The following is a 15,849-nucleotide window of genomic DNA, read 5'->3' as shown; positions in this document are numbered from 1 at the left end:
TCAAACTTTTATCTGGAGCCCTGCGTAGAACAGACCTTACTAAATTTGATGTTATTTTGAAAGTCCATCATAAAACTAATGAAATGTGTGAAGTCCATATAAAGCTGGCCTGACTTTACCTTGAAGCCGTGTCAGTTTTTGGTCCCAGGATTCATCAAAGGCATATAACACAGTGCATTCGGCAAGTAGTGGCTTCAGAAAGTGGCTGTTAATGCTGAGGGAGACTGCTTGTCGAACACGTGGGATTCCCTAATCTGCTGCATTCACTGCTGAACACTACGTTGATAAGGACTTTAGTGCACTGGTGCAATTGGACACTTGTTATTGGACTCACTGACTTACATTGCTGATATAGTCTTTTAATTGTTATTCTAGGTGTGCTTTTCTTTGCTAACAACCAAAATACAGCTCCTACCTTAGCCACACCCACTTCATTACTGAAGCTGCTGCGCACCCACATCCGGCAAGTGGCTTCAGAAACGTGGCTGTTAAGCCGAGTAGCTTTCTTATAATCATCTTGTTTCTTTTCTAGTACTCGGAAGGTTCTCACTGTAGACGCGTTGCTAGCGTTGTAATTTGGGCATTAAAACCTGTGTTGCCGGGGGAACATCTGATTGGTTTCCCTTTGCAGACCCAACTTCATTTCTGCCTGATCGGTCTTGTTGTTATGATGATATAATATGTCATTTATGATGCGCCTATACGCAAGTGTTTCAAGGCGCGACGAGGCAAGGGAGGGGGAACAGAGGGAGGACAGACAACGATCCTACTAGGCCAGGTGTCACTCAGATCGCGCAAGTGCATGGGAAGGGATAGGAGGAGAAGTGCGAGGGAGAAAGGGGAGAGGACAGTGCAGTACATGGGGTAAAAAAATAAATGAATTAAATAGTAAGTAAAAGTATGGCCAGCAGGTTCCAAGTGCAAGGATAAGTGCCGACACCAGGTGTCAAGTGCTGGTAGTGGGACTGTAGGATACAGAAACAGTCCCCAAGTGCGGGGGTTGCCAGGAGGGCAGTGCATGAGTGGCAAGGGAGGGGACCTGGGCTCGAGATCAGGGGGTGACCAGGTAACCAGTGCCAATTCAGTGCCAGCCAGGAAGTTAGCATGGGAGAGGAGGAGAAAAAGCAGAAGCAAAGAGAAAGGTTTTGAGGTGCTTCCGGAACCGAAGATGATTCTCCTCAAGTTTCAGGGAGGCTGTTCCAGAGGGAGGCCCCAGCTGACGAAAGAGATCTACCACCAACCCGTTGCTTGGAGAAGTGACTGACCCTGAGGGAGTTTGAGGTAGATGAGCGAAGAGCTCGAAAAGGAAGGTATTTGGGTAGAGCGAGTTGAAGGAATTGAGGGCCTTGGCCCCAGAAGGCCTTGTGGACGATGCAGAGGGTTTTGAACTTAATCCTCGCAGCCACTGGGAGCCAGTGCAGAGATTTCAGTCCTGGAGAGATACGATCCCTGGGCTTGAGGCCAAGGACAAGTCTTGCGGTCCTGTTCTGGATAAGTTGCAGGGGGCGGAGAGTAGAAGCAGGCAGATTTAGAAAGAGGCTATTGCAATAGTCCAGCCTAGAGAGAACCAGAGCTCTGGAGACCGTGAGCTTCTGGGGGAAGGAGAGGAAAGGAAGAATACCTCTGAGGAGGTGCAGCTGGTAGTGTGACTTCTTAGAGATGTCAGAGACGTGAGGGGAGAAGGAGAGTGTAGAGTTGAAGATGACCCTGTGTTTTTATTTTAGCCTTACAGGTGGGAACAGGAAGAGGGACAAGGGAGGCCGGCCAGAGAGCTACAGGAAAGGAGGGAGCAGGTTTGCTGAGAAGGAGAATCTCAGTCTTACTGGCATTAAGGCAGAGGTAATTGGCGACACACCACTCCTGGATAGCAGATAGACAGTCAGAGATGAGGGAAGTGGAGGAGGAGGCCAAGGGTAGCCTGAAGAGGAGCTGGGTGTCATCTGCATAGCACTGAAAGTTGGGGCAGAGAGCAGTGATGCAGTGGGCAAGGAGTGCCAGGTATTGGTTGAACAGCTAGGGAGAGAGGTTTGACCCCTGGGGGACACCGCAGGTAGAGAAAAAGATAGCAGAGAGGAAGGACCCAAGTTGGACGTGGGAGGTTCGGTCGGAGAGGAAAGAAGTCAGCCACGCCAGAGTCTGACCAGTGATACCCAGGTTATCACAGAGACGGTTGAGCAGGATGGCATGGTTGACAGTGTCAAAGGCAGAAGAGAGATCAAGCAGGATGAGGACGCAAGGGGTGTTAGAGTCAAGATTGGAGAGCAGGACTTCACGGATGTTCAGGAGAGCAGTTTCCATGCTTCTGGCAGCTCTAAAGCCAGACTGATGGTCATGAAGACAGCCAGCATATTCAGTGTGGAGATTAAGCTGCGAGATGGCCAGTTTCTCCAGGAGCTTGCCCAGGAAGGGAGTGATGGAGATTGGGCGGTAGTTGGCCTGGCAGGAGGGGTCAGCAGTGGGTTTCTTAAGATGGGGGTGCACAAGGGAGTGCCTCGGGGGGGAGGGGGGTGGGAAGACTCCAGTGGCGAAGGAGTGATTGCATAAATCAGCCAGGGCAGGAGCCAGAGAGTCTATGTGGTCCTTGATAGTTTTGGAGGAACAGGGGTGAACCTGTTTTGAGGAGACTTTCATAGATCGGACTTGACTAGCAACCTCGTCTGCGGAGAACAGGGGAAAGGCAGAGAAGGAGGGAGGAGAGGCGGCTGCAGAGAGGCTAGAGGAAGAGCAGGGAGTGGGGGGAGGTAGGGGAAAGGAGGAGAGAGAGGACAGGATGTCCTGAGTTTTAGAGATGAAGTGAGACGCAAGTGCCATGCAGAGGGTCTGAAAGGGGACAGGAGAGGTAGAGACTGCGGCAGGATTGGCCAGTTCCTTGCAGATTTTAAAGAGTTCAGCCGGGTTGTGAGACGCCACAGAGACGCGGGCTTGGATATGCGCTCTCTTCTTCGTTAGGACAGAGAGCCAATATTGCCTTTGTAGCAGGCGGCATGCCAGTTTGTCAGAGGATGTACATGAAGCTCGCCATTTCCTCTCGGCCACCCTACACTTGCGTTTTAGGGCGACGAGGTCGGAGTCGTACCAGGAGTTTCACTTGGCTTTGGGTTTCAGGCATTTTCTCAAGACAGGGGCAAGGATATCAAAAGTATCAGATATAGAAGAGTGGAGTGTGGCATTAGTAGGGCGGGGTTTGACAGCTTCTCCCTCTCCTCCCCACTTCACTCCTCCAACTACTCTGGCCCCTACCTCGTTGCAATTGGGTGGAGGTGACACAGTCTGCCCACCTTCTTTGGCACTTCTGTTGGCTCCCTTGCTTCCTTCCTGTACACAGACTTTCAGCCAGACCCAATTTGGTGAATGAGTCCCAGACTAATACCATACATGACAATATTCAGATGCACCTGGGAGGGAGATTTCCACAGGGAAATCGGGATACGCATGCTTTCCCATAGGAATGCATTAGGGCTACAGTTATTTTAGGTGGGAGACCGTGAAAAATAGCAATATTTTTCACCTAAAAATCGGGAGTCTCCCGTCTAAAACGGGAGGGTTGGCATGTATGTTATACAGATCACAAATCTGACGATTATAGCACGCATGACTCCTCTTCCCCACTTCAAAGCATTAGCATATTACACTTTGCGGTTCAAATATTGCTTAAACTCTGTGGGGCGATTCATGAGGACTTGAAAAAACAGGGATCCTCAATTGCTGCACTGAATGAATTGCTCATTGGCCAAAAGGATCCGGGCCCATTGCTTCCCCCTAATACTAAGACAAATATACAACAGGGAAATTGGTTTCGGGCGAGTATACATCCTACCCGCCCTGCAATCACCTGACTTAGTCATTGAGGAGGTGTAGATTGGCGGCAATGCCGCCTCGCTTGTTCGTGAGGGGGCCGTGAGCCCTGCAAACTTTTTTCCATCTAGGAGAAAACTTTGTTTGGCTATAAGGCTGCAAACCAAAAGTCTCAGACTGAAAAAGAACCCGGTTATCGTTGAAGCCAGGATTATGGACACCCAACCTTTTAATTCCACTCAATGCATGGAGAAAAACATTCTATCCAAAAAACAACGTAAAAGAGTGGCGCATAGAAATTGGAGGTCTGCTCAGTCATTAAGTACACTGACAAGCTGGCTGATGTCGGAAGCTCCGGACAAGGATCTGGTGTTGCCTACTCCCAATGATTGTAGCACCAGTGACATCCCTCCAGTAACTGAGAATAACCACAAAGGAATTCGATTCAAGCTGGCCTCCTTGCCTGAACGACAGCAGGCATCTGGCATGATGCCTAAGGCTGTCCAGGATTCGAAAAAATTTACTATTGCCTTAGGTAGTGCTACTAAGATTACGGGCCACTTGAATCAGTCCTCACTAGTAGGGTTATTTAATAAAATCCCATCATTGAGAATCCTCAATTCTGGGGATTTCGAATTTGTGGAACCACTGCGGAATCAGCCTTCAAAGGTGACCAGGGTGCATTGCTGCCTACCAGAGATAGCAGCGTTAATACGTCTACACCACCTGTCTATACCTCATCTGGGTTATACACTCGACACTCCCGTACAGGAGGCAGTTAGCCAAAGTAAACGTTTGGTGTGCGTGTGAGCCCCCAAAGTCCTCCCACAAGCGCGATTCTGACGTAGTGGTTGGACATTTAGAGGATGCCCAAGGATGGCAATGGCTACAGCGCATGATCATCTAAAAATGCCCCCCTAAGTGAAATATCACCACACTTAGATGGAACACCAGGGGCTTCCTCCACTGTTTCCAACATGGTGGGACACGGGACTATCTTACTGCCTGTGATATTTTCGCCTTGCAGGAGACCTGGGTTGCCTTTCAATTTTTACTTGATGGTTATGTCATATTCCAAACTCCGGCCTTAAAGGGGAATCGTGGTCGTCCAGCTGGCAGACTTATGCTGGGAATTAAAAATCATTTTGACCCTAGCCCAATCGAACTGGGCCCTCCTGGTGGTAACATTTTGGCAGTTGAAATCTCTCTCCCTGCGGAGGTACCCCAACAATTGAACCTGTTGCTGGTGAACATCTATGATCCCCCAGGCCGGGAGGTAACTGAGGGTCTGTTCGAGGACCTCGATACTATACTGTGAAAGTGGCACTCTAGCTCCCCTGACAATGCTGTACTTTTGTGTGGCAACTGGAACGCCAGATGCGTTGATCGCGAAGGAGTAGGCACCTTTCAAAATGCCCTCCCGTGATGAATTTCCCTACTGATGCAAGGCATTTTGTGATGGGAGAAGGCTTTCTTATTGTTCCCCGTCGTTCTTTACTGTACTTAAAGGCGAGACATCAGTTTAGCATCGAGCTGTGGCCTAACCTTTCAGCAGCAGGAATTACCCTGCCACATTCCCTGCAGGACATCATTGATTGCGTAACCAGAGATGAGGGTGCAACACTATACAAAGACCAACAAAATGTTGTTTACTTGTTCGGGACTTTGATATTTGGGCTCACAACATTTCAGATCCCCATGTTATTGGCTTGAAGACTTTTACAGGGAGATCGGATTCCAAAGATTTTACACAGGGCCAACTGATATACATGGGCATGATTAGCTTTTGGCCCATATCCTTAATTTAGCACATGTTTCTGCTCAACCATTAAAGTGGACAGACCACTATCTTATTGCTGTTAATCTAGTTGTACCAAAAATGTATTATTATTCTTGATCATCTACCATATTGGGAAGTTGTCGGTCTACAAAATACCTTACTCCAACAATTCTTAGATCTCATATTCCACCGTTGTTCAATGAAGCTGCCCTTCCAGGTGACACTTTAGTTATCTGACAACTAATTCTCCTACTTTGTGAAAATTAGGGGCTCTGCGGATTGGAACTGTGAAAAAGCCTTGGTATTACTAATCCTACTTAGGGATTGGTATACATCTAACACACTAGACAATAAATGTTAATCTGGCATTTATTAGAAAGGATTACAAACTAGATATTGCTCAAAAAACAGAATTCATCAGAAACTAGCAAGCCAATCAAATATGGTTGGCATCTTTCTGTCCATAATTACTTCGATTGTGAAGTGTTCGTCACTCGCCAACAGATTGCTGATAAGAGCCTTTTACATAATCATAATTGTTAATTTATAATTGTTCATTTATAATTATAATTATTCATTTATAACGTACTTAATAACACAGAGTGGTTTCTAAGTGCGAGATCGGGATTCAACCCTGTGTTGCGCTGCGTTGCCTTGCTTCCAAGACAAACACGTTGCCCCTGAGCACACTTCCTCCCACATATTTCCAGACATTTAAGTCCTATCTAACCTGGAAGCAGGATCATCCCTATTTTTCTTTCTTTCATTGGGTTACTCTGAAGGCTATTCTTGGAAAGAAGAAACCAATTTCCTTTCCATTGAGCCCATGCCCCCTGACAGTACTTACCTGACAGTACTTAATGCCTGACAGAGGTTTTAATACCCTCCTTTACCAAGTTTGTCAAGGTTTCCTTCATGAAGGAATAGTTCATGACTCCCTGAACATTTCTTGATGTTTCCCCCGTCTGCTAAAGGAACCTAACCTTAACCCAAATACACAGGTGAGTGATCAGACTACTGCACAAGCTCCTTTCTTAATGAAGGTAAGAACACGTTCAGCAACACCTGGAATCGTTCAGCCTTCTGGGGCCCGACAGCCAGGATTCTGTCTTGACTGCAGGGGCTGCCAATTCATTTCCTGCCCACATATGGTGCTATGAACTGAAATGTGTCTTCTGATTCAGCGTAACACTATTTGCTTGGTTTCAGATAAGCTCTGGTACTGTCGTCTTTCACCAAACCACAAGGTTCTGCACTACGGTGATGTCGAGGAAGGGAAAACAAACCCACCAATCGAAAGTCTTCAGGAAAAGGGTATGTGGAAAAAATGCCTCTAGTTTTTAAACCTCTCTCTCACTCCTCTTCTGCTCCTTTTCCACCTTATTTACTCTCTGTATGCTTTCCATCGCTGTGCCACCGACTTCCCTCTCACACTTTCTTTACATCTCACATTTCTCCTTCTGTAGTCTGTGCTTCAAGAGTATGCACGCTGCTACAGTGTAGGTGTGGTTTAATTTCTCTGCTCTCCTTCTGTGTCATTTGTTTTTTTACAGTTGCAGTGGCTGATATCAAAACTCTTTTGATTGGGAAAGACTGTCCGCACATCCGAGAGAAAACTTCGGGAAAACAGAATAAGGTGTCTAGTCTTTCGTAATATATGGTATTGCTGGGAGAGGGCAAAAAAGTAATGTATGTAATGGCAATCATTCAAGGAATACTTTAGTGTATGTATATAGGGTCTCTGGGTGAGGAAGCAAAAGTATTGACCTAACAAAATGCCATTGCACTATACTCGTGGAAGGGGAGTTTGACTGGGAATGTTTATTTATACAGGGAGGAACAATGCTCTTTTGATCAGAAAAGAGCGTACAATGGATAAGAAATCAAATTTGACTTGAAGCAGTGAGCTTCTTGCAATGGGATGAGTTTAAGTGGCATTCTGACCAGGTTGTGGGGGGGAGTAAATGGAACAATCACCAGAGACAATACATTGGTGGACATACATAGATTAAGGACAACCAACATTAGACATTTTTAAGTGCAGGTAGGAGGTACGGGCAGATGTGTTAGGGATGTGACCATAATGGATGAAAGCAGTAAAAAGTGTGGGACAGGGTAGAGGCGAGGGGAAAAATGTTAGTTATAAGGCAGATGAGAGGTAGGTTAAGAGAGTAACTCGGAGGCAAATAATAATAATAACTAGTTTTTATATAGCGCTAGAAAACCGCAGGTATCTAAGCACTGCAATAACAGTTATTATCCCAAATGTTAGTTATAAGGCAGATGAGAGGTAGGTTAAGAGAGTAACTCGGAGGCAAATAATAATAATAACTAGTTTTTATATAGCGCTAGAAAACCGCAGGTATCTAAGCACTGCAATAACAGTTATTATCCCACCACTACGTGGTACTCTATTCATCGGCCTCGGAAGGATAAAAGGCTGAGTTGTCCCGGCCGGGATTCAAACCTGCGCCAACAGGCTGTGCATTGATGTCACAACGAGCGCCTCGCTGTGCTATCTGACCGGCAGAGAAGTAGGCTTTTAGCTTGCTTTTGAACAAATCATTGTGGACTGTCTCTCGGATGTATGGGGTGTGACGAATCACAGAGTATTGTCAATGCTCCCATGAGGGAAGCCCCTTCCCATGAAGCTAGGGAGGTGAAGCCGCTTTCCGATAGTCCCACTGGGGATGATAATTGGTCGGTGCATTTTATGGGGAGGGAAGCCCTCCATAGGACCAGAGATAAAAAGCAGCCTTTGGAGAACGCAGTATTCACCCCCTCCATTTCAGTCCTCTTTCCTCTCACCCCACTAAATCCCCTGTGATTCCACCACACCTCTATGTATCTCTGTAGAGTAAAGGACGTCATTCATACAAATCACACTAGGACAAGGAAGAGTGAGACATACCCAGGTGGAGTGCATACAATCACTGGCATTAAGATGATCAGACAAGGAGGCAAAAACCCACCGCGGAACCAACATACGCGCTACAGTCTACTAGAGGCAGCCCCAGTGATAAAAAGCAACTAAGGATTGTGTACCTTGTAAAGCCAGCCCTGGAGGAGCGAGGAACCAGACACTGATGCTGTGGCGAGAGACCCTAGGACAAATTAACAAGACGCTGTTAAGGAGGGAGGAATGTCTCCAGTAGGTCCATGGAGCAGGGACGTGTCCGTTGACGGGCAAAGAGGAAACCCGACCAGCGAAGCCAAAGCAAGGTGAAGGCGCACAGTCGAGGACACAAAAGAGATCCTACCGCTGCAGAGCCATAGCGGGCAGGACACTGAACCCGGAAGCCGCACCGAAGCCCCGCTCTACTCCCAGGACAGACCGGAGACCGCAACACCATTTCCCAGGGGTGGGGAAATGGTTGGGCCGGCCGTTGGAACACAAAGGGGGCCAAACAGATTAAAGAGACCCGTACCAATATCCTGAGAGACAGAAAGGGATAGTGAAAGAACTGTAAGAATGGGAACAGTACCTGGCACGAGAGTACACCAGGTCTGTTCAATTGGACATTGAGTGCATCAGGGGCAGAGGTCACGCAAAGTAGCATGTCAGGGTCTGGGACCCATATGGAGTCGGGGAAGCCACGCCTGCAAAATCAGCACATAAGTGTCAATGACCCACACAAGCCCGAAGAAGCACACAGTCAAGGGGCTGAGGCCCAAAACAAGTCTGGGAGATCCTGAGATAATGTAAAGGGGTCTGGGACACACGTAAGAGAGAAAGAGAGGTGCAAGAAGTTAAAACAAGGGGTCAAGGACGCATTGCTAAAAGGAGACATTTTCTGGAATTCTAAGATCTGTAGTCAAGTCTGGCAGAATAGTGAACCATACTTGATGTTGCATTGGTGAGCTGGGGAAGAGACTTCCCCCTGATTCTTGGAAACTGTATTTGGTGATCAGAAGGTCTACAGTCAAGCCTGGCAGGATAGTGAACCAGACCTGATGCTATATTTGTGAGTCGGATAAAGCACAGAGGAAGAGACTCTCCCTTGATACTTGGGACAAGATCATGCACCAGACTTCATACTACGTTTGTGAACTGGAGGAAAGAATAAGGGAAGAGTGGTCCCCCCTAACCCCACTGATTCTTTATATATGTTTGGAAGCACATAGCACGGCATGGGAGGCATACAAAGTGGTTGTGATGGGAGAGATGATTGCCGCAATAGGAGGCGCCCAGAAGTCTATACTCACTTCGCTAACACGCAACAAAGTTGAGCTTAAGGCATTGGAAGCCAAAGCCCCTGCTGACCCCACCCACATCCAGAGAATAATAGAGCTTAAACAATCCTGTTGGGGGCTCTGGGAAAAACTAGGGAAACTTAGCTACACAAAGCACATTGAACGAAGTCACGCCCTAGGAGATAAGCCAGGTAGACTACTAGCATGGCTTTACAAGAGAGAGGCCCCCAGGTCTCCCATCTGCCAGGTCCACAACCTGGACGGCACATTGGTACATACGCAGGCCGAAATTAATTCAGCTTTCACTCGGTTTTACCAGGCTCTGTACACCGAACCCCCGTCACCCACAGACACCGAAATTGGGGATGTCTTAGACATCATAAGGCTGCCCAAACTAGACGCACAATTAGCTGAGGCCTTAGACGAGCCCATCACCCCTGAGGAGGTCATGGCTACCATTAGATCCCTTCCATCTGGCAAAACCCCGGTACTGATGGGCTCCCAGGGGAGTTCTACAAAACATTCCAGGACACACTGACTCCACTCCTGGCCCAGGTGTTCAACGAGGCATACGAAACAGGCACTCTCCCAGATACCATGAGGGAAGCCGTGATTATTCCCTTGCTAAAACCAGGTAAAGACAGTGAAGAGTGTGGCTCGTTCAGGCCCCTATCCATGCTTAACACTGATAACAAGATCTTGACAGCCCTATTGGCGAGGAGACTGCGCAGAGCAATCCCTCTCTTAATCCACCAAGACCAGACTGGGTATGTTCCTGGGCGAACCATCACAGAAAACATACACAAATTGCACCATGTCATATACAGCACTAATGGCAAGCCCGGGAAATGTGAAGTGGCGTCCCTCGATTCCACTAAAGCATTCGACTCAGTCCGTTGGAAGTGGGTGCATGCCACCATGGCTAAAATGGGAATTGGGCCGGCCTTTCTAAAATGGACCAAACTCATATACACCGATCCCACGGCTAGGGTGTGTACAAACAACACAAAAGTGGCGCCTCTACAGGGGCACCCGGCAGGGATGTCCGCTCTCCCCTATGCTGTACATTATCGCAATAGAACCTGTGGCAGCATACCTGAGGCAGGAATACAGGGATGGGGGCATTACGATAGATGGAGTGACCCACTTCGTCTCCATGTACGTGGATGACACACTCCTCTACTTGGGCAACCCAGAGCATATATTGCCTTAAATACTAGAGACACTAGATGGGTTCAGCAGATACACGGGGGTACTAATTAACTACGACAAATCTTGCCTTTTCCCCCTCGCATCGTTAAGCGAAACCAGCGCAGAGAGGCTCCCAGTCATGGCCTTTAGGTGGGAGACCACCTCCTTTAAATACTAGGGATAACCATCCACCGAGACCCCAAAACAGAGCACTCCCTCAACACAGTGAGAGCCAAAGACTTCCCTGGAAAAGTCAATGAACTCCTGGGGCAGACTCACGCTCTCTGTCACAGGCAGGGCGGGGCTTCTCAAGATGGTGGCGTTGCCCCACCTTCTACATTTCTTCACCAATGTCCCCGACAACATCCCCCAGTAGTTCTTCAAAGACTTGAATAAACTTTGCAGGCAATTCTTGTGGCAAGATAGGCGACATAGAGTGGCACTGGAGGTGATGCAAAGACCCTACAAAAGAGGAGGCCTAAATATCCCCAACTTCGAATTATATTACCTAGCGGGTCAACTGAAGCATGTAATTCAATGGATGGCGGATGACGCCACTACCGACACCCGCCTCCTACAACCAGCCATTCCCCACATGCTACTCAGGGACCTATTCTGGACCCCTGACGGAGTGCACCAGCACACACCACACCTAATGAAGCTGGAAATCCAGATCTGGAAAAGGGCCTGCAAGGTCATGAGGGTAACTGATCCATATTCACCTCAAATACTGATCGCTGCAATCATGAAAAACAGACCAGGAGGCCTGAAGGAGATAAGAAGCACTTGGGAACCTTGTGGGGTCGCCACCCTTGGGGACCTCGTGAACGACCAGACCATGCTGACGTTCTCGGAGGTACATGAAACTACGGGATTGCCGGTGGGACAGTTCCTACTCTACGGAGCAGTGACAAGGAAGCTAGTAAACAGATGGCCTGATGTAGAGGATCCCGAATCCGGACACAATACCATTGAAAACATGTTAAACTCCACGGAGGGTGGACACGAAATCTCGAGACTTTGAGTCACTGCTAGATAGTGTAACCATGCAAAGTCTTAAGTGTAAGTCGAAATGGGAGAGGGAGCTCGCCTTGCAATTCGAGGACAAAGAATGGGAATCAATAACTCACTACCATAAGAAAGTGTCCAGAAATGCCCAACTGCAACTTATACAGTTCTATATCACCAACAGAGGGTACCTCACACCTGAAGTTATTGCCAAATTCAAAGGCGCAAGGCCAACAGGGTGCCCCAAGTGCAACGAACCCCGGGCGGGAATGACCCATATGTTCTGGGAGTGCCAAGTCATACGATCCTTCTGGAAGCAGATTGCAGCGAGGGTTGCTAGTGCCGATATCACTTTGGACGTACTGTCACCCGGATCGTGCATCCTGGGCAGATACAAAAAACCAAGAAAAAAACAGACCCCTGTGCAGGCTCAAAGATTTGATGTACATTTTAGCAAAAAGACGCATCGCTATCGGATGGAAATCTCCCAAAATCCCCAGCACAGCATTATGGTGGGACGACCTCCGCAAGTGGACAGCAGCGGAAACTGGTGCATGGGAAAATGCACAAAGAGAACAGAGACTCAACATCAGTGAGGACCTACATCAATCGGTGGCGCTCACTCAGTCATTGTTTCATCCACCTGAATCAGCTTCCACCTTCGATGACAACGGCAGCCCTTAGGGCTGCCAGGACATGGCGTACTGCTAACGAACGATTGTGGTCTTGGAAAGTTGGGAGGGGAAGGGAGAGGAGGGGGGGGAGTTACAAGATGTTTAGCTGGTGCAACATTGATGAAAACTGTTGACTTGTTATAAAACCAATAAAAACATGTTAAAATAAATAACGCAGTCCTAGTGGAGACTCATCAAAATAAAAGGGCCAATACTAAAAAACCTATTGCCAATCTTTACCGCTAATTTACAAAAAATGTGGGGAAATATTCATGAAAAAGAAAGAAGTGTTCACAAAATTATAAGTCGGGATGTTCAGGCCATTGGCCTCCCTTCCCCACGTTTTCAGCATGGGACAAGGCGGTTCACTCGAGCATAGCACACTCTTGGGCTTCTTCATCACAAGGACACAGTTCCATTACCAACATCAGGTCCTTCTGTGCCCAAGTCTCTTGATTAAGTCTATCACAATCTTTAGTTTGGATCCCCCTCTTCTGGGATCAGAGCCCCTTCTCGAATGCTTATAGAATATCTTTTCTCGGTTGACTCATGGTTCACCCTGGATCCCCCTCAACCGGCCTCAGATCCCTTTGTTATCACAAGCTTTAATTTGGATCCCCCTCTTCTGGGCTCAGGGTCCCTTCTCCAATGCTTATAGAATATCTTTTCTCGAGTGACTCGCGGTTCACTCCGGATCCCCCTCAGCCAGGCTCAGATCCCTTTTCCCTGAACCAATTGTTCGTATTAGCTATCGAAGACTTTCGAATGTGCACAGGGTTTGGCTTGACCTTTAGTCTTCCTCTGAAAAGGGCAAGGACAATTCCCTCCTTGCAACCCTTTCTGGTCTTGCCGTCTTTCTTCTCGTATTAAACTGCCATCTCAGAACTGCTGCTTCCTCGTGTGTTTTGCCTTGCTCTGTGTGTGCTTTCGTGCTCCGCCTTTTATCTGTGTGGGGAAGTGTGATGGAAGTCAGGTGTGTGTAATCAGAAATTGCCAGTCTCTGTCTGACCCTTGTGTTGGGACATGTCAGCTATACGGTTTAGGTGTAAGTCCGCTTTCTCTCACAGTGAGCGGTTCGTGAAAAACTGTTTGTGTCGGGAAGGGAGGGGGGGGGGTTTGAGTTCCTAGGTATCCTACCTGGTAGGATGGGACAAAAGTATTATTGGGAAGGGGATACCGTGTCTCACCCTCTAGTGTCCCATTTCTACTCCCCAAGACCTCTCATCCAGGTGATTCTCCCACAGTGGTCCATCCCCAGGAACTGGATCCAAAAGCGATGGCCGTGTCCTGGCCACCTGGATGACAGATCCATGGGGACTGGCGGATGAGACACCTTCAGGTTTCTCACCGAGAAGGGAGGTATGTTATGTGGGGGAGTTAGTCTCCCTATAATCGTTTATCTGACGTTGAAGAAACCTTTGCTTATTGTCTCTATTATGTGGGGTTGTTGTCACTGATTGCTGGGTAACTGATTTATCACGTCCTCCATTGTATCGAAGGGTGTATCCCTTAGCCATTTGGAAGATGGGTACTTTGTCCAGAGTGTGGTAAGACTTTTCTAGTTTCCAGGGAGTGGAGGCCTCTTTTTCTTGTAAGCATCTGTGAGTTATATTTGCATGTGCCTTCTAGGCATCCAGTCTTCATGAGCTGGAAGACCCATCCCTTGTTCTTGGTGTCCACATTTGCCTGTGTGTGTGCGCAATGTGTTGTCTCTAGAGAGTCAATTCCTAGAGTGATCAGAGTGCCTCTTCAATAATTTTGTTACTTTGAAAGGTCCGCCTGTTCTGTGGATGCTTTGACTTGCCCCGCCAACATCTGGGACTACTTGCTCAACACTACCTGGGAGTTGGTGGTGGTATGTCAAAGAGCTTGATTGATCTATGGTATTGTCTGTCTATTGTTTCAGTAGCCAGAATGTTTGGCCCACATGCCCTTGAACTTGCGGTAGGGTAGGGTCTTCATTTCTCCAACCAAGAACAATGCTCGTCCTCTTTGACTGTCTATGTCCATAGAGCCAACCACTATACTTGAACTAACCAAAAAAAAAAATCCAATCTCTGCAGGAAGTCCTGGAACTGGCATTCTCGGTCTGTTATGATGTGGAAGAGTATTATTTGAACTTCATCGCCCCCACAAGATATGAGGTAAGTGAGCCATGTGAATTGACATTGACAAATAGATAGTTGAGAATGTAATGCAGAGGCAGTCAAAAAGGTGTAGATGAGTGAGACAAAGAATTCCTCATTAAATGTCTTTGCTGCATGTATAGTTAACAGAATTCGCAAATGTCTGTTTTTAAACATGGCATTTTACATAAGAGAATTTGCACCAATTACAGTATAATTCCCAATACTAATATTTACTTTCTATCTAGTGCATTTCTTAATCACTGCATTCATTATTTCATGCTTGCTGCGGTTCATTCATTTAAACCTGTCTCAAATTATTTTGCTTAGAGCGCCACAAGCAGGAAATGTACTATTCGCATTTCATGTTAAAAGATCAAAACACTTCTTTTTACTGTTACACTGAAATAAAGCGGCAGCTGCATCCACAAGCTAAATTAAAAACAACTAAGAGGGTAAGGGGCTCCTCAGTATGAATACACTAGAAATAAGGGCATGGCAGGGTAAGTTTGGTATCTTGATATAGTAGAAAGAATTGCCAAACTGAAAAAGTCCAAGGCTCGTGGACCGGATGCGTTGAGTAATTTAACATTAAAAGGCAACCAAAAGCTATGGGGCGTTGTACTTCAAAAGCTATTTCAGACAGTTGAACATAACGGACAGATCCCAGATACATGGCATCGATATTTAATCGTTCCACTTTTTAATTATAGGCCTATAGCGCTTTTAGAAGCTACAAGTAAAGTATTGCCGGCATACTTCTCGAAGAGCTAAATTCGTGGGCAATAGAAAATGGGAGATTAAGTAAGTTTCAAACTGGTTTTAGGAAACACATGGTAACAACATTAAATGGGTTTATAAGTTAGGCCTGTGGAAAAGCTTGTCTCACAGTTCATGCAGCATGTATCGACTTGACCACTGCGTCCGATGAAGGCAGATTCTGGGGCAAACATTTTCTTTTTGGGGGATTCCCACTGGTCTTCTAAAACTATGAATACTCCTTCATACGGATACAAACATTCAGATGAGGTTGAACAGGATGGGTGCTCTTTCACACAAGATACTGACATATAAAGGGCTG

General features: G+C 47.1%; 1 protein-coding gene across 3 annotated transcripts in view; it reads left to right on the top strand.

Moving 5' to 3' along the window:
• The window catches only part of ELMO3 (engulfment and cell motility 3), a 593,731-nt gene that overhangs the window by 549,310 nt on the left and 28,572 nt on the right, over window positions 1–15,849 (top strand). For all 3 annotated transcript variants that reach the window (XM_069653870.1, XM_069653880.1, XM_069653889.1), the window contains 3 exons: window positions 6,785–6,889; window positions 7,129–7,211; window positions 14,706–14,786. In XM_069653870.1, the coding sequence (XP_069509971.1) occupies window positions 6,785–6,889; window positions 7,129–7,211; window positions 14,706–14,786 (269 nt within the window). The remainder of the gene's footprint in view (window positions 1–6,784; window positions 6,890–7,128; window positions 7,212–14,705; window positions 14,787–15,849) is intronic.

Source organism: Ambystoma mexicanum, chromosome 1p, assembly GCF_040938575.1.
Source record: "Ambystoma mexicanum isolate Mex_15411 chromosome 1p, UKY_AmexF1_1, whole genome shotgun sequence".
NCBI classification, from domain to species: domain Eukaryota; kingdom Metazoa; phylum Chordata; class Amphibia; order Caudata; family Ambystomatidae; genus Ambystoma; species Ambystoma mexicanum.
This window is presented reverse-complemented; position numbering and strand designations above follow the sequence as displayed.